We start from the raw sequence: 23,503 nt of genomic DNA on the forward strand, positions 1-23,503 counted from the left end.
GAATGTCCTTTACACGTCCTAACACATCTCTTCCAGCACCTTCCCTAAAGCTCCCAGCTCTGTCCCTTGCTCATTCCTGGGACTGCCTGGGGCACTGTCTTTGTTCCCTCGGACATGATTTTCTCTGAGGGGAGGATCTTGGCTGGTAACATGTGATGTTACAAATGTCTTAGTCCGTTGGAAGCATCATCTACTTACTGGTCTGTTGAGGCTGCTCCCTTGGTCCCTAAAGGTAGCGGATAATGAACATTTTGTTGTATTTAGGCAACCAGTGATCTTTCTTTTCTCCCTCTCTGAGGGTGATATGACACCCACTTTCATAGTCAGATATTGATATGAAAGTTTGGGCTGTTAGTCAGGTTTACCCATTACTGTTTTATGTCATCAAAACTCTATTTTAACCATGTTTTATGTCATCAAAACTCTATTTTAACCATGGGCTTCTGGGTTGAAAATCAAATGCCATCTTACTAAAATAAACTGAATTCTAAAGACCATTTCTTTAGGTCTATAAAAGCACCTCATATAAATAGTTGCTTCTGAAATGTGGCTGCACTGAAAAATTACCCGGGTCTTTTGGGAATCTTGTTGGTGGCTCATTTATTACTGTCAAAGCGAGAGCCCGTTTTCCCCAGGCATGTGTGTACACACCGACCCCCGGGGGACCACAGCCTTCGCCGTCTCTCATTCGGGGTTTCCTTATGATTGTGGGAGAATGCACACGGTTTTGGTGTCAAATCTTGTCATGGTCAAGTTCAGCTCGGTACCTGTTTCTATTTTGTATCCCACGATCCTGGACCTGGGGGAGGGGATGTGTGCCCTGGATGTGTGATTCACAAAACCTGCCTCAGCACGCCCGCTTGTTGTGTCTGGTGACTGCTGTAAGGCTTGCTCTGAAGGCAGTGTCTCCTCCCCACCTGCCCCCCTCAGCTCTCCTGACCCATAGCATGTGGTCTTTCCTCTGCGTAGTAAGAATCATAGTACATCAAAATGTTTTTATTTGAGACACAAAAATGCAAAATTGCTGAGATATCAAACATTTCCCGATCAGCTACAATACGGCCACTATGTACAAAAGATCTGATGATAAATGTGCACACATATAAAAATACCGTATGCATTACCTATGTACAGTACATGTGCAAAATGTATGGCATTCAAACATGACATGGAATTGATTTCAGGGGTGCAAACAGCAAATACAAAGGCATCATGGTTTTTCTTTTAAAAAAACAACATAAAGGCAATAGATGAATGGACCCCCGATTGCCATAGTTTTTTATTAAACTAGTGCTTTGATAAGCAGGGCTCTGCAGATTGGTATCTTTCTCCTTTTTTTCATAGAGTGAGATGCTCAGACATAATGTGACAATGAAAATAAGAAGAGAAACACCTATCACATCGTATTTCTATTGCAAGCAAGAGAAGAAAACTAATTTGTAGGTAGAAAGGAAAAAACTCTGTATTACTGCTAAATACGTATTATTCTTAACCCAACAAAACAAATCTATACTATTTTACATGAAAACAATAGAGAAATATCTACATCTTTGTGAAAATTATAACCTTAAATGGATAATACCTTTTTGGGACTGATTTTTGAGATCTCATTAGTCTCAAATTTTAAATAAAAAGTGCCTCCTTTTGGCAAATACTTGGCAATGCCTTTGGTTCCATTGAAGCGAGTTTGCATTACTATTAGTTATTCGAGGTTAAGTGCTTTTGGTAGCAACTAAACCCTTTCCTAAATGCTTCCTCCTCCTCCTAAATCAGCAAGTTTCCTTACAGCATAATGTGGAGAGGTAATCGTTATGAGTCTCGGTGATTCTATGAACTTGGTTAAAGCTTTGTCTTAGTAGTTGGCACAAAGCTCTGTTGAACACGACAGCTATGTTGAGATCGCCAATGACATGTTTTATTTGATTCCAGACAGCACCTTGCAGATCCGAGATTGCCATCCTCTTGTCACAGAATCGTGACATTTTCCAATGATTCACAGAGCAACGTGTTTGCATGGAGGGGAAGAGCTCTTTTGTAAACATGTGCAGCTTTTTGAATTACAGGCCTCAAATCAGAGATTTCAGGCAGAAACCCTTTGCAATGATGCATTTCCTCAAATACTGCAAGAAAGGGTGAATGGGGACAAACATAAACCTGCTTATTGCCATGCAGTCACTTCACAAGTAAAACCGTAGCTCAGAAACATGGCTGAATGAGCAAGTTATCAAAGGTTTGAACCAGGAAGAAGAATGACTACATATTAATTGTCATTTTCCAGTTTTGACTGAAACCACTTAAAAGATGCGCTGAAATGCAGTTAGGATGCTCTCCAGATACACACTTCTGCACTTGTGAGCTGTGTTCCTTTGATAACCCCGACCTTCCAGTTAGTGTTCTTTGAGAGAGTGGGCTAATTTTGTGGCCTCCAGGCAGGGGACACTTTGCCTGGTGTCCTGCTCTGGTGCCAGTGGTCAGGACTGATGTGGTGGTGACGGATGGCGACACGCAGAGGGCTATTTGTGAACCTGCTGTGGAGCCCCGGGTGGCTCTGCTGGTGGACACTGACAGCTAGTCTCTTGGAAGTTCTTGAAACAGCCCCTGGCTGCCACCCTCCACCTGGCTCATGGCAGGAGCCACCAGATGGGCCCCAGAAACAGCACGAGGGTGTGGCGCAAACCCGGCCAAAGGCTGTTTGTGGACAGTAAAGGGACGGTCCCGGCACTGTTGTGGCTGGTTTCAGCTTGGGAACTGCGAAAGGACTCTGGAGAAAGCTGTGTGGCCTGGAATGATCTGGGGTTGATCTGGGGTAGAGGAAGCCTGAGTCAGCTTTGGTGACAAAATGGGTAACACTCCTGATCCATCGTCACTCGGGTCCACCGGCTGCACAGCTTGTGGCGGTGCCCTCTACAGGTGGCAGCTTGGGGGGCGACACCACACCGCCTTTGCCACGATTCTGAAACGGCACTTCCGTGGCTCACACAACCGTGCAGTTTGTAAAAAGGAAATTTTAAGTAAGCTCTCTTTTTGTGCCATAAAGATATTCATATAAAACAAACAAATAGCATCTGAGCAAGACGTTCCATGAATTCAGACTACATCTATGTACAAATATGTGGCAGATACTATACAGTAGATTGCACATTTCAGGAAAAACACTAGAACGTGAACCACTCACACTGTCCTAAGAGGTTTCCTAGTACATGCTTTGCTGAAACGTACAAGATGACCACATATGCCTGAAGCTTCGGTGTAACTTTCTATTCCTCGCGTCCTTCATGACAAGACCTGATACCTATATACACTAGCAGGGTAAGCTTGATACTACTGTGTTTCAGGAATATTTAGGAAATAAGACTGGATAGGAGATCGTGTTTCTAGGAGTTGGTTTTCTGCTCGGCAGTATGCTATTCTGCAGAATGGTACACGACAGCACCACTTCTAAACCACACACGTGAACACTTGAAAATCCAACCAGCGCTTCTGCCCTCTGTTTAAAGGGCTGTGAGGCTCACCTCAAACCCAAGACCGTCCTCTTTGGTAAACACACGCCTTTCCCATTGCGCTTACCGTCACGTTCACTGAGTGAGGGCAGAGCGGCTGTGATCACAGAATGTCACCTTTGGTCACGTCACACGCTGCGCACGGTCTGTGTCCTTGCTCTAGCCTGGAACATTAGCTGAGACCCTGGTGAGCAGCACTGGTGTCACAGAGGCCCAGCTGGCTGCTCAAGCCAGGACGGAGGGCCGGGTGGAATGCCGCGAGTAGGTGGCCGGTAGAGTCAGTACTAGAGGCCCCTTGCCTGCCTTTAAAGGAAATGCTGGTACGTGAAGGTCTGAACACACATGTGAAGTGGGCACTTCAGCAAGTTGTAGTCGAGAGACCAGGCTCATGAGATGGCATTCTTTGTAATGCAGTGTGTATTTTTGGAGAGCAACCTTCCTGTGGCATGTTTCAAATCTATTTTAAAAAAGCAATAAGGGGAGCTGAGGGCTAGAGAACAATCTATGTACACAACTCGGGATGATGGAAACAGAAAGTTAACTCAACAAGAACCAGCACCACTAGCTGTTCAGTTGCCTCCTGCTGACTCACTGATATTTGGTGCTAATTTAATAAGCCATTTAAATCTGAATGAAGATGATGCTTAGAGTCTAAGTGTGGACCACATAAGCCCCAGACAAAAACCCAGGGCCCAGACTTCCCCTAAGAAAAGTACATTTCCAGGTCAGTAGCCCTGCCCCTGGCCACAGGGCCTCTGAAAGGAACTGACTCGAGATGCACGTCATGCCCAGGACGTTAACTGTCCCATTGGGCTTGGTCAGATGGCGGCGCTGTGGTTAACGGTTACTGGCTCCCACATGTTGGATTACCAACTGCTAAACACTCGAAGTACCTACTGCAGACCACACTGTGCATGACTGCCCCTGCCTGAATCATCCAGAAGCACTTTCCAGTTGGGAGGGCTTTCAACTGAGGGCTCGAGGGCTGTGGGCAACTGAATACTGGGAAAATGGTCTTTTCTTACATGTAGTAAAATTTACAAACTGAAATAAAAATATACAGTAAGATCAGTTCTTAGGCAAAACACAAACCCAGAAATGATTCACAGACTGTTTCCAAGTAGTGGGTCAGGTTCCCACAGTGACTTGCAAGAGGCAACTTTCACCATTTAACAACCCAGAGAAAAAAACCTGACCATACGCAGGGTTTATACAAGGTGAGGTGGAGAGCACAATGATGTTATGTAATAAAAACCTCCACACTTTGGGGTAGATTTCAGGTGGGGTTTTTTTCAGTTATTTATATTTTATCATATACTTACTTAAATGACTAGCTTGATTGAAATAATCTTGGAAATCCTGTGATAGTTGGCATTTTAGAAAATTATGAAACTACTCAACAAATCTTTTTTCTATATAAAAAACTACTAATAAAACCTCCAGTTTTTCAATCTTCAGCTTGATGATATAGTGAGAGCTCAGGTATGACATCCAGTTACAAGCCTGTAAAACAGTAACCAGGGATAAGCGACAGAGAAGAGGACGGCCAGGGCTGGGTCCACTGGCCAACCTGGTGACACTGTCTCACCTGTAACCGTTGTAGGAATGTCCTAGGTTGATGACAGACTTCTCCCTTGCCTTCTTTGCAACTCACCAGCTCAGAAATATATTTTATGCTAAAGCCTTTTCTTTGTTCTTTGAGATGGGTCTGGTTACCTGAAAGTTAGTCAGCAATTCTTTAAATACGGAAATACATGTGGCTCAAGTACTCCAGAAATATTTGAGTTATTACAAGAAGTAGGACCACTGGGTACCTAATGCCTTACTCCAGTGTAGGCTGTACACGTCACAATGTCAGAGCACACGTACAGATGTCTAAGATACACATTAAAATCAACCTAATCAACCCAGAGGGCTGCAGATAGAATTTTCAGTGTTATCAGTACACCTGACTTCTTACAGTGGGTTGTTTATGACAGTCTTTTGTAGACACTGTCTGGTTATGGTGGAAGATCTTCCATTTCAATTTAAATTTGGAGATCTAAAGTAAGATTCCCAAAAATCACAAAATAAACTATAACACACACAAAAATTACATTGGTTTCTGAATGGAACCAAAAAGTCTTCAGTGGGAAGCTGTCACTGAACTGGCTGGTGCTGACCACTGCCCTTGACCCCTGCTGCATCTGGGGCTGGGCTCAGGCCATTGCTAGGAAATACCCTGTGCAGTGGTCTCTCACCTCCCTTCGTTTTGAGTGGAGCCGTTTGCCTTTTATTTAGGGTCTCAAAGTGACCACAGAAGTTTAAATGTAGCTGATGACCAGAGGCCCTGGTGTCACCGCCCTGCACACATTACTCTGCTTCATGTTTTTATCTAAAGGTACCTTTTATTCTTTACTGAAGTCTGGAGAAACAGATAAGTCTTCTTGGAGTAGTGTTTTTTCAGAAGGCTCTGTGCTATATTAAATCGTAGACATTCACTGCTGGATGCAATGAAATGTTTTCAAACTTGGTTTCCAGCCTCTGACCATCCCTCCGTTCTTTCTGTGACAACATATTATAATTGCAATGATGCAACTATGGATCTGTCTCTAAAAACTGACCTTCTCCAATCATCTTCATCTTCTTGACTCTCATGGAATCTGGGATGAGAAATCTGTGCTGTTAGTCCCATGGCAGTGGTAGGTCCTGTGGGTCTAGGAAGTCGGCAGAGAACATGCTCGGAGCAGTGGCGCTGAGAGGAGTGAGTCCCGATGACGTGCCGGGCATGGTAATGTCTAACCACTCCATGTTGTCCAGGTTCGAGTCAGAAAGGTCAAGGGACAGGCAGGGAGTACTCGCAGCAAACTGGGCCTCAGAAGTTTCCATGGGTGAGTGTGAGTGGTCCAGCACGCCTGAGTGACTCAGCAGGTCGTTCTGGAGATCCTCTATCAGGGAGAAGGGTTCCCTGTCCTCGCTGCTGCTTTGCAGTGGAGCAATTTCAGTGGCTGAAGGCAAAGTGCCATCCAAGAAAGCTTCTAGTTGGTTCTCTAAGCTGGCAGATAAACTGCTCATAGGTTCTAAGGATATGGGCGGTGCCATCTGGACTTGGGGTGGTGGCCGGGACACCACTGTGCTGACTGGCATTGTGGTGATGCTGGCTGTCACTGGTCTCATTTTGGAAATAGGAGAAGGTTCTTCTTTTATAGGGAGGGAAATCTCTGCAAAATAATTGAAATAATTAATAATGATTTAGTACCATTTAAATGTTTTTTATTAATTACCAGGGCAATTATTTTGTATTTTTGTGATGACTTATACACAGTCCATCTCAGAGTTAGGAAGAGGATGCTGTTGGTTAGGTACAGTCCTGGATAATAACCTTTAGGATGATGGATATTTTAGTTAAATAGATAAAACATTTAAGCTGATAACATTCTGATATGCTTTCCATTCTTTTTAGTAAGAGTAAGCGTTAAAAGCAGTCTCTACCACCAGGTGGGAACCGATGGTTTTAGATTATTTGATCCTTTTCTTATTCTCAGTCATTCCAGGCGGAAGACAGGCTCCTGTCTTACCCTCTACCTTGAATCTGCTATTACAGCGGCACACCACCCTTACAGTGAATGTCAAAGTGGATACCCTGAGTTTGTACAGGCATGAAGTACACCCTTAATATTATGAAAGCTCTAATTATATTCTTTTTTTATCATTATAGTTGAACTGTGTGCTGAATTTAGCCATTTACATTCTATATAAAGTCCTTAGAAGATACAATGTTCTCATGTCATTTCTGAGTTAAAGCTAACACATCTTTTCCAGGATGAGGTGGATTACCTTATTTTTCTTTTGTCTCATTTTCTGAGTTCACATAAAATCTTGAGGATTTGGTAAATGTCTTAATAAGCATTAATTACGTGTTATTCCTTGCCAGATCAAGTAGCAAATTAACGGACCATCTGCTATAGATACCAGTGTTCACTTAGCTACATATATTTGAATAAAATATCCTTTTCACTTTCTTGTGAGTGTTTGGTTTCATTTATATGCAGATACACTAGGAAACGTATTTAATAATCGCTCTTACAATTCAGTGATTGGGATGCATAAATAAGTGAGAGAAAGAACTTACAACCTGATTGCTATATGTGAACTGTACACTGTGGGCACTGCCTGTGTTTTAGGACAGTTATGCTGCTCTTCATTACCTGTTGTCACCTCTAGAATTGTTCTGAAAGCTGGAAGTGCAATCTAAATAATTAGTTTTACAATCAACTATTTAAATTTCTGTTCTCATTATTACTGGTATTAGTATACAATAAGATAAAATAATATACTCATTGGCTACTTTGCCATAAAAAATCATCCCTTTTAGAAAATAACTCAATTGTTATTTTGTTACTGTGACTTTATCATATTTTAATTTCCAAGTTTAGGCTGTAAACATTATTCTTTTTAATCATTTCCAAAAGTGTTTTTGCCAGATTTGGCAAAAAGCATTTTATTATTTTTTTTAACCTTAAATTCAGGCCATGGTATATCTATTTCTTTAATTTCCATAGTTTAGATATACATCATGAGTTTAAAAAGAAAATGCTATTTGCACATGTAGATCTATAGTCAAATATGAAGAATTTTCTGTGTTTGTCAAACATTACGACAAAATCGTTAACCTCAAAATCAAATAGAACCTGCTATGAATGGAGAAATTTTGATCACTTTAAAAACCTGAATAAAACTCTTTCACCAAGGTAATTTGAGAATACTTTAAAAATATTCCAAAATAGCATCTGAAGCTTTGAAATACTGATTTTATACTTATTTTTAAAGATATGTAAGCTGAGGCAGAGAGATCCTTGATTTTTTTTTTTTTTTGTGGTTAATGTCCCTTATCCCTTTTTAAGATGACAAATTGTAAAAATCTAAGATTTTCAATCATATGTAGAAAGTGCTTGCCTTTGAATTTTAAGAAAGTTACTAGAGCCCAAGCTAGGTAACTAGGTTTTATGAAACTAATGCACAATGAATTTTTATCCCATCACAACAACATTTACGTGGAGTAATTTTGAAGTTTTTCAATGTAGTCTTTAAATCTGGTTCTCCTGAGCTATTTTGAGGTAGTCTATCAACAGGCATACATCTATTGCTAAGTCTATTAAATTACTGTGTTATAGTGAAACAATGGCTTTTCCTTCATTTTAATCACCTAAATTTAACAGATTTAAAAGAGTAAACTGAGGTAGAATTAGAAGAATATGTTTCTCACTACTCAGATACGCTGTGAGCTCTAGAGGAAAACTTTCATAAACCTGTGATAAGACCCCTATGGGGTCTGATGTGACTTTGACTCACCTCCGCTTTTAATGAGAATGTCAAAGAGGTCGTCCATCTGCTGACTGTGTGCATTGGAAATCTACAACAAAGGAGAATATACGTTAGCTTTCTTTCGTACAAACCTGGAAGCATTAGACAACTGGGAGCACTTACGGACCTTACAGAACAACTAGCCTAATCTATCATTTGATAATTTTGAAAACGCTGAGGTCACCTGAGACATTACACCATTTTCCCAATGTGTCACAGCTGGTAAGTTGACAGAGTGAGAATGGGGTGAAAAAATTGTAAAAAATCTAAGATTTTTTTTTTACCCAGCTCAGGCGACTTATACACTTATTTTCTATCACTGGTTGCATTTTGAGAGGCCTCTGACACTTTCTTTTAAAAATGTCTTTATTCATTTGCATTTTGTAAAACATAAGGTATGTATAAAGGTGCTCATACTATGTTTTTTCAGCTTTATTGAGTTACCTGACATACAAAAAACTACAAAAGTATACAATTTGATAAGTTTTGACACATGTATACATCGACAAAACTATCAACACAATCAAGATAATGAACACATCCGTTTCCCCTAAAGTTTCCTCATGCTCTTTTGCAATGCTCCTTTCATCCCCAGGCAACCCAGTGATCTGCTTTCCTTGATTACCGATGAATTTACGTTTTCTAGAGTTTTATATAAATGGAGTCATACAGTATGTACTTTCTTTAGCAGGGGGAGGGTAGAGGAGGCTTCTTGCATTCAACATAATAAATTTGAGATTTAACCATGCTGTAGAGTACAGCTGAGGAACAGTTCACTCCTTTTTCTTGCTGAGAAGTATTCCATTGTATGGAAATATCACAGTTTGTTTGGATTGTTGGTACTTTTTGGCTATTACAAATAAAGTTGCTGTGAACATTTGTGTACAAGTCTTTGTATAGATACAACGCTTTCTCTTCTCTTGGGTAAATATTCAGGAATGGGATGCCACAATCATAGGGCAGGTGTATGTTCAACTTTCTTAAGAGATGGCTGTTTTCCAAAGTGATCATATTGTTTTATATTTCCACAGCAATGGATATTTCCAGTTGTTCTCCATTCTCGTCAACACTTGGTATGGTCAGTCATTTTAATTTTAGACATCTAACAGGTGAGTAGTGGTATTGCATTGTGGTTTTAATATGCATTTCCCTAATGAGTAATGATGTTGAGCATCTTTTCATGTGCTTACTTGTCATCTGTGTATCTTCTTTGATGAAATGTCTGTTCCAATCTTCTGCTTACTCCAGAAATTCTCATGCATACTGTTTGCATGGTATATCTTTTTCCAGTCACTTACTTTCAACCTGTGTCTTTGTATTTAAAGTATGCCTCTTGTAGATGCATATACTAGTTATCTATTGCTGTATTACAAATTAGTCTAAAAAAACTTAGTGGCTTAAAACACTAAACAGTGATTTTCTCTCACTGTTTCTGAGGGTCAGGAATTTAGGAATGGTTTAGATGGACAGTTCTGGCGTGGGGTCTTACAGGATGTGGTAGTCAAGATGCTGGCTGGGCTACAGCCATCTCAAGGCTGGAGAATGTCCTTGTAAAGGCGACTCACTTCATGACTGACAAGGTGGTGGTGGTTGATGGGAGGCCTCAGTTCCTCTTCACATGGGCCTCTGCAGAGCGCTGCTGGACGGTCCACACGGCATGCTCCCCACAGCCAGCAGTCCAAGAGAGCGCAAGCGGGGTCGCTTTTATGACCTAGTTTCAGAAGCCACACACCATCTCTTCTGCCAATTCTATATGTCAGAAGCAAGTCACTAAGTTCAGCCCAGGGAGGGATGTCAAAGAATTTGCAGATGTATCTTTTTTTTTTTTTTTTTTATTTGGGGTACGCAGGCCTCTCACTGTTGTGGCCTCTCCCGTTGCGGAGCACAGGCTCCGGACGCGCAGGCCCAGTGGCCATGGCTCACGGGCCCAGCTGCTCCACGGCATGTGGGATCCTCCCGGACCGGGGCACGAACCCGTGTCCCCTGCATCGGCAGGCGGACTCTCAACCACTGCGCCACCAGGGAAGCCCCTTTATTAGTTATTTTAAGTATTATAGCTATATATTTTATAAGCCCCTCAAGACAGTGTCATTTCTTATAATGCAGGTTTTCTAGTAATGAATTCTTAATTTCTCCTTACCTGAAATTCTCTTCTAGTTCACTTTCATTCTTAAAGGATATTTTTACTTGATATAGAATTGTGGGTTGACAGTGGCCCCACCCCCAGCCCCCCACAAGAACTTTAAAGCTGTTGTTCCATTCTTTTCATGCTTCCATAGTTTCTGATGGAAAGTCAGCCATAAATCAAATATAGTTGACCCTTGAACAACATGAGGGTTAGGGGCACTGCCCACCACCCTCAAGCAGTTGAAAATCTACGTATAACTTATTTTTTTTTAATTTATTTCTTTTAATTTTTAAAATTTATTTTTGGCTGTGTTGGGTCTTCGTTGCTGCATGTGGGCTTTCTCTAGTCGTGGCGAGTGGGGGCTACTCTTCGTTGTGGTGCACGGGCTTCTCACTGCGGTGGCTTCTCTTGTTGCAGAGCACGGGTTCTAGGTGCGTGGGCTTCAGGAGTTGCGGTACGCAGGCTTCAGTAGTTGCAGTGCGTGGGCTCTAGAGCGCAGGCTCAGTAGTTGTGGCGCACAGGCTTAGTTGCTCCGTGGCATATGGGATCTTCCTGGACCAGGGCTCGAACCTGTGTCCCCTGCATTGGCAGGAGGATTCTTAACCACTGTGCCACCAGGGAAGCCCCATGTGTAACTTTATAGTTGGCCCTCCATATCTATGGTTCCAGCCAACCACAGATTGTATAGTACTGTACTATGTATTTATTGGAACAAATCTGTGTATAATGGACCTGTGCAGTTTAAACCGTGTTGTTCAAGGGTCAAAGGTGGTTGTTAAAGGGTCAACGGTAGTTGTTACCCTGTGTGTATTGTACTGCTTTGCTCTTGATGCTTTCAAGATTTGGTCTTTAAATTTGGCTTCCAGCAATTTGACTGGGATATGATGAGGCCTTCTGTTTATCCCATTTGGTGTTCATTGAGCATCTCAAAGCTGTAAACTTGTCTTTCATCATATTTGTAAAAAATTTGACCAGTATTTCTTAAAATATTTTACCTGCCTCATTCCTTTCTCTTGTCTCTTGGGACTCCCGTCATACCCATGTTAGACTGTTTGATGTTAAATAACAGGTCTCTGAGGCTCTGTTCACCTTTTTTAACACATTATTGACCAGAGATGTATTAATACGTCTTTTGAACATTATTGACTGGAGACGTATTAATACATTTTTAGAGAGTGATACAATTAATATCACTGTGCGAAGTTGTTAGAGCTTAAAATTGATCAAGCGTTCATTATACAACTTATGATTGTCCTTATCATTCACATTTCTTCCTCTGTTAGGTTTTGTTCCAACCTTGTGTCTATTATAAACGTAAAATTTTCAAAAGTGACACATCGCGAAATTTTCTGTGAAGAGTTTTTCAGTGAATTTTATGCATATACTTTCTCTGATTGTCTGAGCGACATATATACTAGTGTCTCAGAAGTTCTGATAGTACTTCAGAATATAGTTCTGATTCAGATGATGTGACTGTTAGACCAACAAAAAGGCAAAAACCCTTAGTGATGGATACTGATATGGAAAGTGAAAATGAAACTCATGGTGCTGGAGAATGCTCCTTTGCTTCTACAGAAGAGTGGATTGAAGACAACATTTCATGAAAATTAGAAGACTTTACAGGTATGTCAGGTGTAAATACTGAATGTAATACCCCACGAAGTGGTAGTGAAATAACAGAATTAATTTTTGGCCGGCCAAAATAAAAACTGCCAGCCACAGGCATTAATTTCTGCAAAAATCCCACGGTCAGTAATGAGTTAAAATCTTTTTTTTTCCCTCTGTTATTCAGATTGGATAAATTCTATTGATCTTTCTTCAAGTTCACTTTTTTACCTCTGCCATCTCCATTCTGCTAAGATCTATAATTTTTTTCATTTCAGACACTGTAATTTTCAGTTTTAGAATTTCCATTCATTAAAAAAAAGCATTTCTATATCTGCTTACATTCTTTATCTTTTCCTTCATTACAGGTATATTTTCTTTTACATTATTGATAGTTATATAATCGTTGTTTTAAAATTTTGTGTGCAAATTCTAACATTCAAATCAGCTGGGGGTTGGTCTTAGCTGGTTGCCTTTTTCCCTTGAGAAAGGGTCCCATTTTCCTGATTCTTTGTACATTGCCGACTTATGAACGGCTGTCGTGGATATCAAATCGTGGAGACTGTATTCTGTTATTTTTCTCAGATGAACGGTTTCTTTTGTTTTAGTAGGCGGTTAACTTGGGTTGGACTTGAACCTCAAAATGTTTCTTGGGCAGAAGTTCCAATCTCAGGTCAGATCTTTTGTCTTTAGCTGATCTGCTATGACTCTACTCCCTACCCATGTTGCTTAGGGGTCAGCCAGAGATGTGGGCAGACAGAATCTGGGCATCTCCTCTCTCAGCTGAGAGCAACCCAGAAGGCAAAGAACCAGTCCTCTGGTTTCCCAAGGCATAAAGGCTATGGTCTTTCTATCAGTAACCTCACCACTTAGCTTGACCCCAGAGTAAAAGCAGGAAGAGGGAACTCATGCCCTCTAACCCCCTCCCCTCAGTGCAGACTCCTCATCAGAATATGGCTCTTTCTAGTCACTCTTCAATGACTTCACAGGACTGCTTTTTGTGTTATAACCAGACTTTAGAGCTGTTATCTGTGCGAAGACTGAACTGGTAGGGCCTTACTTATTAGCCAGTAGTGGAATTGGAAGTCCGAGTAAATGTATTTTAAAAACCTCAGAATCCCTGGACTTTGATGCTCAGTGGTATATAAAGAGGAACCACAGCTAGCTCCCCATCCGAACAGAACTTGACTCCCTCAGTCTAGATGCATGAACCAGAGACAGACAAAGGGCAGGGATTCCAATCAGCTCTCTTAGGTTAAGGTGAGAGGATGATTGATTCTCTGTTGTCGTCACACTGGTGAAGGAAATGGTACAGAGTAACCTATACGTGAGAGTCAGATTTGGAAGGATTTTCTTGAAGATATGTTCCTTCTGGATGGACCAAGGGGAGCACAGCCTAGGCCAGCACCATCTGTTTCACTTCTTTTTGCAAATATCTAAACCTAGTTTCTGAAATGTGGCTTTTCCTCACATATAGGGGCCCTGGCTGAGTCTGGAACTGAAGGAACATTTTACAGTTAGTCACCTTCCGCAGTAAGTGGATGCGAAGAAGCACGTGGAAACTGTCTGCTTCCTCGAGGAGGCAGTCTGCCCGGGCACCCTGCATGCCCTGTGTGAGTGTGCCACCCCAGGCACTCTGGCCGCCATAGAGCAGTGTCTGCAGCTGCTCGCTGGGGCGACCACATAGGTCAAGGTGGCCATGGCTGCCGCTTGCGCAGGAAGTGCTGAGTCCTTGGCTCCGCACACCCCCCTGCAGGAGGAGGCCCCAGGGAGTTGCATGGAGACTGTGGGAGCGAGGGAAGCAGCACAACTCTACCGGTGCATCTGCTGTGGCTGTGAGAGCAGGTGGTCTACCTCTGATCAGCACACCTCTCCCTCCACTGTCAGCACCCGTGCAGTGGCATCAGGTTCACTCCCTGCATCCTCAGGTTCTTTCTTGAAAGTGAGGTGAGTTTTAAGCTTTAAGTAGGCAGCGAGCCCAGGAGGAGCGTTCAGGGTAAGGTCTGATGAGACTGTCCTTCTCGGCGCCCGCCGGAGGCCAGGTGCTTTTACAAGCAGGAGCTCTATCTATCTTTTTCCATCTCTGGAATAGGTGCGGCTCCTCCCATTTTATCAAAGCAACAAGGCAGGCTCAGAGGAGAGGGACGCACGGTTACGAGGCGGGAATCAGTACACGGCGGGGCCGGGAGGGCCTCAGTCTGTCCCTTCCGAAGTGCATCTGCTCAAGATATGAGCAGAGTTGCTTGCGTGAGCCTGCCTGCTGGAGCAGAGGGTGATGGGCAGTCTGGAAGGCCATCTGGGCAGGAGAGGGTCAGTTTGATGCTGGCCTGACAAATGGTGGCTTTAGAAAAGGGTCCTGTATAAAATACGTGCCCTGGTCACACATACACACATCTATCCCTAACACAACCCGCCTCTGGCCCCCAGGAGAAGTTAGTTAAAGACAAACACGGAAATTCTGAGTAAATAGGAACTGCAGGTTATATGGCTGCTGAAAACTGCTGGGAGTCTCCAAAGTGAATGATGTTTTGATTTTAAATAGCATTTAAAAGGCAAGCAAGGCTACTAGTCATGAAACTTGTCTCTCTTGAGGCAAGTCCATCCTAGACCGGGGCTTCAAGCTGAAGAGGACCCACCCCATCAGAGCTGCGGCCTCCTTACCTCTGGAAGGGACTGGGCACTGCGTGTCTGCTTGATGGCTTCCTCGTAGCGGGGAGGGTCTTTCGTCTTGGGGACCGGGCTCCCAAACAGAGAGTGCTGGACCGCAAACTGCTGGGGCGGAGGGGGCGAGCCGGGCTGCGGCAGACAAAGGAGGAGAGTCAGCCCGGTGGCAGGCTGGCCTCCCGGGGATCCTGGGGGGTGAGGCTGAGGCGCCGGCGGGCCGGGCCACCCCCCACCCCGTGCTGACGGCTAAGCTGCCCCGGAACAAGTCCTATCCCGGGACTTTCGGCTGTTTCCCCGTTAATGCCGACACTCGGCCGTCCAGACCTGAAGCCCGGGACTCTGGGCTGAACCTGCGCCCCGTATGTGCTGGCACCGCTGCCCCGTGGGCTGGGTTACCTTGTTGGGAGGGTTGGGGCCGTTCTGCAGGGACGGAAGTGGCGTGCTTCTGGGTTGAAGGATGCTGCTGTTCGTCTTGTTGATAAAGGGCTGCTGCACCGCTGGAGCGGGTGGTCTCTGATACGGAAGAACTGTATTGGATGCTGAGTTTGTGAAAACCTGTAATGAATAAATAGTTGCCCATCAATTTGTTCTTCTGCTCTTCCTAATAAAGAAAACCACATTTTAGAACAGGGGTTCGGGACTTCCCTGGTGGTGCAGTGGTTAAGAATCTGCCTGCCAATACAGGGGACATGGGTTCAAGCCCTGGTCTGGGAAGATCCCACATGCCGTGGAGCCAACTAAGCCCGTGCGCCACAACTACTGAAGCCTGCGCTCTAGAGCCCAAGTGCAGCCAAAGGAAAAAAATAGAACAGGGGTTGGCAAATGTTTTCTGTGAAAGCCACGGAGCATATAGTCTAGGGCCGGGCGCTGTGCAGCAGCTGCTGTAACTGCTTGCCCTGCCCTGCGGCCCCGACGCAGCCCGGATGAGAGTGAGCGTGGGTGGCTCAGGACAGCTCCACCTACAGACACGGGCGGGGCTGGGTGTGGCCCACAGGCCGCGATTCCCCAGCGTCAGTGGTCTCTGTCGTGGACAGCAGCGGGGACAGTGCGCTGTGGGCAAGCTCAGTATGATGCTCCTCATTTGCTCTCAGGGCTCTTTGGCTCATAGCCGCCAAGCCCACCTCTCTCTTCCAGCCTTGCTCCCAGGCGCCAAAGCCACACTTGTAACATTTACAAACACACATTTGGGACGTCTCAAAGCTAATATGTTCCAAATTAAACTTTCCCCTTTCTTCCCACTGCCCCCAGCCTCTGCGCAAAAATAATTCTTGGTTTTGCCTTTATTTATTTTTGAAACTTAGGTAAAGGGAGCCCTCAGCGCTCACACGTCTCAGACACACCTCCTGGGTCGGTACCTGTGGTCTGCTGTCCTGATCCGGGTCCTCACTATCCATCACTGGAAAACTGCCACTGCTGTCTACCTGCGCCTACCTGCCTGTCAGCCCTCTGCCATGACGACAGTCTACACACACACACACACACACACACACACACACACACACACACACACACACACACACACACACACACACACACACACACACACAGCGCGGCAATCGAGTCCCTCCTACACTCACTGGCTCTTCTTTTTTGGGGTAAAATCCTCATCGTTGGCTGGCACGTCAACCTTCTCACTACCTGGCCCCTTTTCCATCCTAACTGGAAGGCCACACGTGCTGTGGCCACACTCAATTTTCCACTTTTCTGAAAATTTCTCCAAATCCTTGCAAGGCCTCATTTAAAATCTGCCCCCTTCCGAGAAGCTGTTTTCTGCTTTGTCAGGCAGAGGTGAGAACTTCTTCCTGTGGAATTACAAAGTGCGTTGTTTAGCTCCCATCAAGAGCCAAAGGTTTTAGGGCCTGTTGCAAATGTATGGCCATAACGTTGACTTTGTAACTGTATTTCACAGAACTGGTTTGCTCATAAAAATTTTAATATACTTTATACTACTAGTATTCTGAAAGAGAAAAACTTAACCTATATATTTTTACTGTAAATGTGTATAAGTATTCCTTAAGCATGAAAGTGTGTGTGTGCGTGTGTGTGTGTGTGTGTGTGTGTGTGTCCCTCCAAACAGTACAACTTCTCTGGGTGATAAGTTCTATAACTATATTCTTCTTATTTATCCATCTATATGTTGTTTTTCTCTCTCCTCCCTCAAAGAAAACTGTCTTACCATTTGAATATTCACTAAGTTTCTTACTAAACTGTTATTTTTGGGCCCACCTCTAATTCCTTGCTCACTGCACTCCTCAGAGGAGATTCCAAGAGAGGATGTGTGTTAACATGACTGTCGCTGTCCCAAGAGGCCATTTCTGTCTGTTCAAGTTGTTTTTGCCTTAGCCCAGAGCGTTCACGCCAGCCTGGGGCATATCTACAGGTACACCTCATTATCGGGGTTCTTTTACACTGAAGATTAAAACTCTGGGATTAATCATTCTCAAGGACTAAAACAGTAAGATCTACTTTTGAGGCCTTAAGATTTTTCTGGCGAGGAGATGGGCACATAGCTCCACCTACTGGATAAGAGGGAGTCTGGGTGACTTTTGGGGCTCTTCAGCAGAACTCTTAGTAGAAGTCCTGTAGAGGACACTGAGCCCTAGATCAGCACCATCATTTTAAAGATGGGGACAATGACACTCAGACGGTACATGAATCCTGCATAAGGCACAACACAGAGGAAGTGGCGAGCCAGAATGCCAGCCAGACCTAGGCCGCCTGGCTCTTAATCCCTGAGAGGGCAAACTCTTAAAAATATGTAAAGATCTCACTCTAGATAACATTTCAACAAGTGTCTTTTTCACCTTCAAATACCTTTTCCCAGGGCACTTTTCTTCCCCCCCACAAAATGATTACTTTGAAAAGAAAATTTAAAACCTAGAAAATTCTATATATGAGGATTGAAAAAATAGTTTTGAAACTTTTCTTGGAAAAGGGGCTTAACTGTTAAGATGAGCTAGCTTTTAGTAATAAAGAACTCTTTCTGCAGCCACATGGCATCTGACCCAAAGCTAACCCGGTGGGAGACGGATCACAGAAAAGAACAAACAGGAGCTTCCCACGGAGGAGGCTCCGATAAAGATGCTTGTTGAACGTTCAGCGGATGATAGTACAAAAATCAGCAACAGTCTGTCACTTATTAGCATTCACCAACCTTTCTGACTTGCTGAGGTTGACTGAGCACATGTGGCGTGAAAGTGTCTTGTTTCTGAGGTGCAGGCTGGGCCAGGCCTGAGGACAAGGTGGCAGTTGCTATCTGAGTCTGAGCCTGGATGCCTGTTTGTGGTGGAGTCTAGGAGGGAAAAAAAAAAAAATCAAATGAATTGTCAAAATCAAGGTTAGAATGAAGAGTTTAGATGTGGAGTAACTGGTCACTTGGGGATCACATCTAAAAAAAAATAAGATAAAATGTTTATAGATACACACTCCAATTCATTGGCACATAAATTTGAACCTTCGTTTGAAACCAGAGAGTTAAACACCAGACCGGTTATTTCCATGCTCTTACTGTTTCCTAAGTGGCTAAGATTTTCATTTGAAAATTTGGGGAAAATAGATGACTGAAGTCAAAAGAACCTATAGCAGCTCTACACATAATAAGTAGGTCAGGTGTTATAATAATAATTTTAATAGCAGCAAGGAAATTTGTGAGGCCTGACTGTGCAAATTCCTGCTTTTAAGCTGCAATATGTGCTCCCTATGGGAGAGCCAGCCACGGGCTGGGCGCTCACAGGCCCAGAATAAAACGTAATTCCTGTTCCTCGAACATCAACTCTAATGGAAGAGCTGGACAGGAAAACAAATGTTTAGGAAAGCTGTATCACAGAGCAGACTTTCAGTTTCAGACACTCTAAAGATGAAACAGGGGAGTCAGGACTTCAGAACATGCCGAGGGCCCTTGGGTCAGGCCTCCTAACCCCGGGGGTGCAAGACTGCTCCTCTCTGGGTGGTCAGGGTAGAGAAGCAGGACTCCAAATGGTTTCTGTGTACCGTGGCCCACATTTTGTTTAAAAAAACCTTCCATAATCGAGTTGCACAGAAACGGCTGCAGGCAATGCTGGCATAAAAGTAAACTTCATGCTCACCAGTGTTTCATCGTTTCTCAACACCAGCCTCACTCCTGAATCTGTGGTCGCATTCTCCTTAGTTTAGGCATCTTCACCTCAGTGGTGGCTTTTAAGAACTACATTTAGGAGGCAGAGCACAGGAGTGGGCGTGAGAGCAAGAGCCCTGCAGTCCGAGGCCTCGGCTGGAGTGCCAGCTCTGACCTTGGACAACTTATTAAACCTCTGAAGCCCTCGGTTTCCTTTCTAGAAGGGGGCTTTCTCACTTGGGTCTTCTGGGAGAAGGGAGGATTAAATGAAGCATGCCATCTAAAGTATCTGATGCTGTGTGCCTAGAACACAGAAAGCACTCGGGACAGTAGCTGTCATCGTTATGAGAATGCCATCGGTATTTTAAAACGTCTACACAGAATAATACTGTGCTAGGGGTGAAAGGCAGCAGAAAGGGAAAAGCACCCCTTGTGTGTTTTCACTATATAAAAACAGTGCTAGCTGTTTGCGTTTGTGAATAACCCCCAACACGTGCACACGTTTCCTGCAACCGTGAAGCCTGACTTGGCTGCACTTAGGAAGCAGCTCAGCTCTGGAATCTCCATAAGCAATTCCTGGTCCATGCAAGCTGTAAGGCAAAGGAGTTAGAAGACACACTTCACACCTGGAGTTTGAGGCTGCCTACTGGGAGCTGCACTGAGGTGACACCGGAGCCCTGGATGGACACGGGGAGCAGCAGCTGCGTGGTGTGCGTGGTCAGTAAAGCCTGTGGCTGAGCCACCCCGGCGGGCGGCTGGCCCTGGGAACTCACGTAAAACTGCGGGACGAGGCTTGGTGGCTCGGCCGGGGCCACGGGGACCTCTTGCTTGATCACTATGGCCTTTTTGGCAACGAGGGTCTGGCCGGCCACTAGGCTGGGGCCGTCGGGGACCAGGGCCTCGTCCTTGGCGGCGGGAGCGGTGCCGCCCCGAGCCTGGTCTGACTTGGGGACTGGAGGGGCCGGGGTGCTGGGCGGGGGCTCCAGTGGCCGCTGCTGCTGCCCTCGTTTCTCCACCTCCAGCTGCATCTTCAGAACTTCCACGAGCTTCTGCTCTTGTTCCAGTTTCCGCTTCAGCTCTTCGATCTGCTTCTCCTTCTCCTGGAGCTTGCGGTCCTTCTCGGCCGCGTCGAGCTCCAGGGTGGACAGCGTGCTGCTGGTGGGGCTGAGGCTGTCCTCTGTACTCGTGGCTCGCAGAGGCGACGAGCACAGGAACTGCGACGGGGACATCATGGTCATGATCTCGGTGAACGTGTCCGCCACGCTCGCGTCCTCGGCGCTGAGACTGGACTGTTCAGAGGGTGCGGGTGAGATGGGCAGCGGGGAGCTAACGCTGTCCACGTGGGCTGTGCTGCTGGATCCAGCGGATGGCAGCTCTCCCTTGAAAGTGGAGCCTGAGCTGGTCACCGAGTTCTGCAGTGTTGTCACTGGCAGGGCCATGGTAACTTCTGGGTTACTGGGGACGATGGCAGATGTTGACAGGGCCACGATGCCACCGGTAGCAGCACCGCTGCTGTTCATTTCCTGGTAGGGTTTCAGGCGTTCAATGAGGTCCAGTTTGGTGCCTGACACCGGAAGACCCCTTAACTTCAGTTCTGTCTTCAGCTCCGACACCTGAAGTACAAACAAATAAGATCTCTTTTTTCGTATTATGACCTTCTCACAAACCTTCAGTGCACTTTTGAGATGGAAAAGGTGCCTACATCTGTCAGACATCTCCGTATTACTACATATATGAAAGTGGGACAGTTCCTTTTACTTTTTTTTTAACACGCAAAAACACACAGAGCTGTAGACCTAAAGGACTCGAAAGGCCAGTGATAAAGCAAGGGTTATTAGAGGGTAATTCCTTTACTATATCAAAAGATTTATTACCAGAAATGATGATGCTAACAGTTACCTTTATTGAGTAATTACCATGTGCCAGACACTGCCAGAAGTGCTTTACTCTTTCAGTTAATCTTCACATGAGGTCCAGGTATTATGATTCCCATTTTACAGATGGGGAGAGGGTGCATCGCTAGTGCAAGCTACCGCAGATAACAGAAGGCTGAGCGGGGGTAGAGCCCAGGAAGGATGGCCCTGGAGATCATGTTCTTAACTGTTACATTTTCCTGCTTCTCCCAAACTTGGCAACGAATAGGGAAGAAAAAAATCTGCTTCTGGAGTTAGGAGTGGTGTGGTGCTTGCACATGGCATTTGCTCAATAAGTGGACATTTATTCCTGGTCATTTTAAAGGAAACTTAATGGATGTAGAAAGAAGGTACCTCTATAAAGGTTATCCTATTGGTGGTAAAGGTGAATATCTATTAGGAACTACCTACACCTGCTAGGCAAATCTGGCAAATCATTTACATTTTTGTGGTACTTATGGGTGAAGAAATCCCACTTGCAATGATCACCTTTAAGTCATCCAAGCTAGAAGGCAGAGGCCCTGGCTTTCTCATAGGAGCAGATGTATTCTGTCTTGGTGTGTTAGATGTGGTGTTGTTCAAAGCTGGATTCCCACTGTTGTTATTCTTGTCATTGAGTGGCCTTCAAAAGAAAAAGAAAGTTAGAGTTTCTAATAACATAATTTCTGGGATTGACATTGCTCCTACTAACAATCTGTTAACTTACGAAGAGAAAAACACCTGGTCATGGATTGGCAGACTCAATATGGTAGAGACGTCAGTCAAATTAGACCCCAGTCAAAATCCCTGCAGGTTTTGTGTGTTGTTTGCTTGCTTGGTAGAAATTTAGAAGGTGATTCAAAGCTTTATATGGAAATGCAAAGGACCAAGAACGGCCATGACAGCTTTGAAGTAAAAAAGCAAAGCTGGAAGCATCATACCACCAGATATCAATATTTATGGTGATGTTGATGCAAGGACAGAACAATAGACAAATGGGAGAGATTAGAGAATCCAGAAACAGACCCCCAAGTACAAGGACCCTCAAGTCATCACAAAGGCGACACTGCAGTGTGGTGGTTCTTCTCATAAATGCTAATTAGGCTAAACTGGATATTCACACAGAGCAGAACAGGGCTTCTGATCAACCCCTACCCTCACACCATCCCAAAACCTAAATGTGAATTGGAAAGCAAACTTTGAGAAGAAAACTTAGGATAATATCTTCATAGCCTTTGATAAGCAAAGATTTCTTAGACAGGACACAAAAAGTACTCACTAAAAAGGATATCTTTCAGAGGGTGAAAAGTCAAGCCCCGGGAGAAGATCTTGTAATACGTATTTCTGACAAAAGCCTCATCTAGAATACACACAGAAGTCTTGCAAATTAGTAAGAAAAAGAAAAGCCCAATGGGAAATTGGGAAAATCGTGAACACGCATATCACAAGAAAGTATATCCAAATGGTCGATAAATATGTGAACAAGTGCTTAACCTCATTAGGTATGAATTACAGAATAGACAACAATAAAAATTAACTGCTGCTGTCTGCATCAGGAAAGATGCATCTCACAAACATAGTGTTGAGTGGAACTGACCTATGGGATAGGAGTCAGGACAGTCGCTGCCGGGGGATGCGAGGTAGTGGTCATGGAACGGACAGGGCTCCGTCTCTTGATTTAGGTGGTTACAGGGGGGATGCGAGGTAGTGGTCATGGAACGGACCGGGCTCCGTCTCTTGATTTAGGTGGTTACAGGGGGGATGCGAGGTAGTGGTCATGGAACGGACCGGGCTCCGTCTCTTGATTTAGGTGGTTACAGGAGTATGCTTGCTCTGGCATCCATTTTCACTTATGATTTATGGACTTCTCTACCATACACTACATTTTTAAGAGCTTATTTAAAAAATATTGGTGAATCTGTTGCACTCATTTCCCGAAACTCCTTTCCATGTCAAAGCCAGGTCCTCCCGACCCCTTCCGACTGTAATACTCCTGGCAACAATGGCATTTCCTTTTCTGGCTGGTTGATATTCATTAAAGAAAGGTGCACGTGGTGGTTGATACCGTACAGCCAATTCCAGTGCCGCCTCGGGCTTTACTGTCAGTGTGAGCTTTGGTACTGCAGCCAAAGAGACCCTGAATTCCATGTTCTGAAATAGGGATGTAGGTCATGGTGCCTATGGGGCGAGGCCCACGGCTGGGTGAGCTTTCTCAGATGGGTTTTAGGAAGCCTGTGTTTGAAGCCAGTTCTGGCCTTGTCAACAGCTAATTCTTGAC

At 44.4% G+C, this 23,503-nt stretch overlaps 1 protein-coding gene across 4 annotated transcripts in view; it reads right to left on the reverse strand.

The window, feature by feature from the left end:
• Positions 1 to 1,010: 1,010 nt before the first annotated feature.
• The window catches only part of MRTFB (myocardin related transcription factor B), a 201,696-nt gene continuing 179,203 nt past the window's right edge, over positions 1,011 to 23,503 (reverse strand). For 2 of the 4 annotated variants that reach the window (XM_082857707.1, XM_082857708.1), the window contains 7 exons: positions 21,736 to 21,868; positions 19,960 to 20,946; positions 18,395 to 18,532; positions 15,637 to 15,795; positions 15,238 to 15,372; positions 8,832 to 8,892; positions 1,011 to 6,700 (listed from right to left, as the gene is read on the reverse strand). In XM_082857707.1, the coding sequence (XP_082713833.1) occupies positions 6,165 to 6,700; positions 8,832 to 8,892; positions 15,238 to 15,372; positions 15,637 to 15,795; positions 18,395 to 18,532; positions 19,960 to 20,946; positions 21,736 to 21,868 (2,149 nt within the window). In that variant the 3' untranslated portion in view covers positions 1,011 to 6,164. Of the gene's footprint in view, positions 6,701 to 8,831; positions 8,893 to 14,891; positions 15,373 to 15,636; positions 15,796 to 18,394; positions 18,533 to 19,959; positions 20,947 to 21,735; positions 21,869 to 23,503 lie in introns of those variants that run through there. The other 2 variants (XM_082857706.1, XM_082857705.1) reach the window with 1 other exon arrangement.

This window comes from Leucopleurus acutus (assembly GCF_964270905.1).
Source record: "Leucopleurus acutus genome assembly, chromosome: 16".
In the NCBI taxonomy this organism is placed as follows: Eukaryota; Metazoa; Chordata; class Mammalia; order Artiodactyla; family Delphinidae; genus Leucopleurus; species Leucopleurus acutus.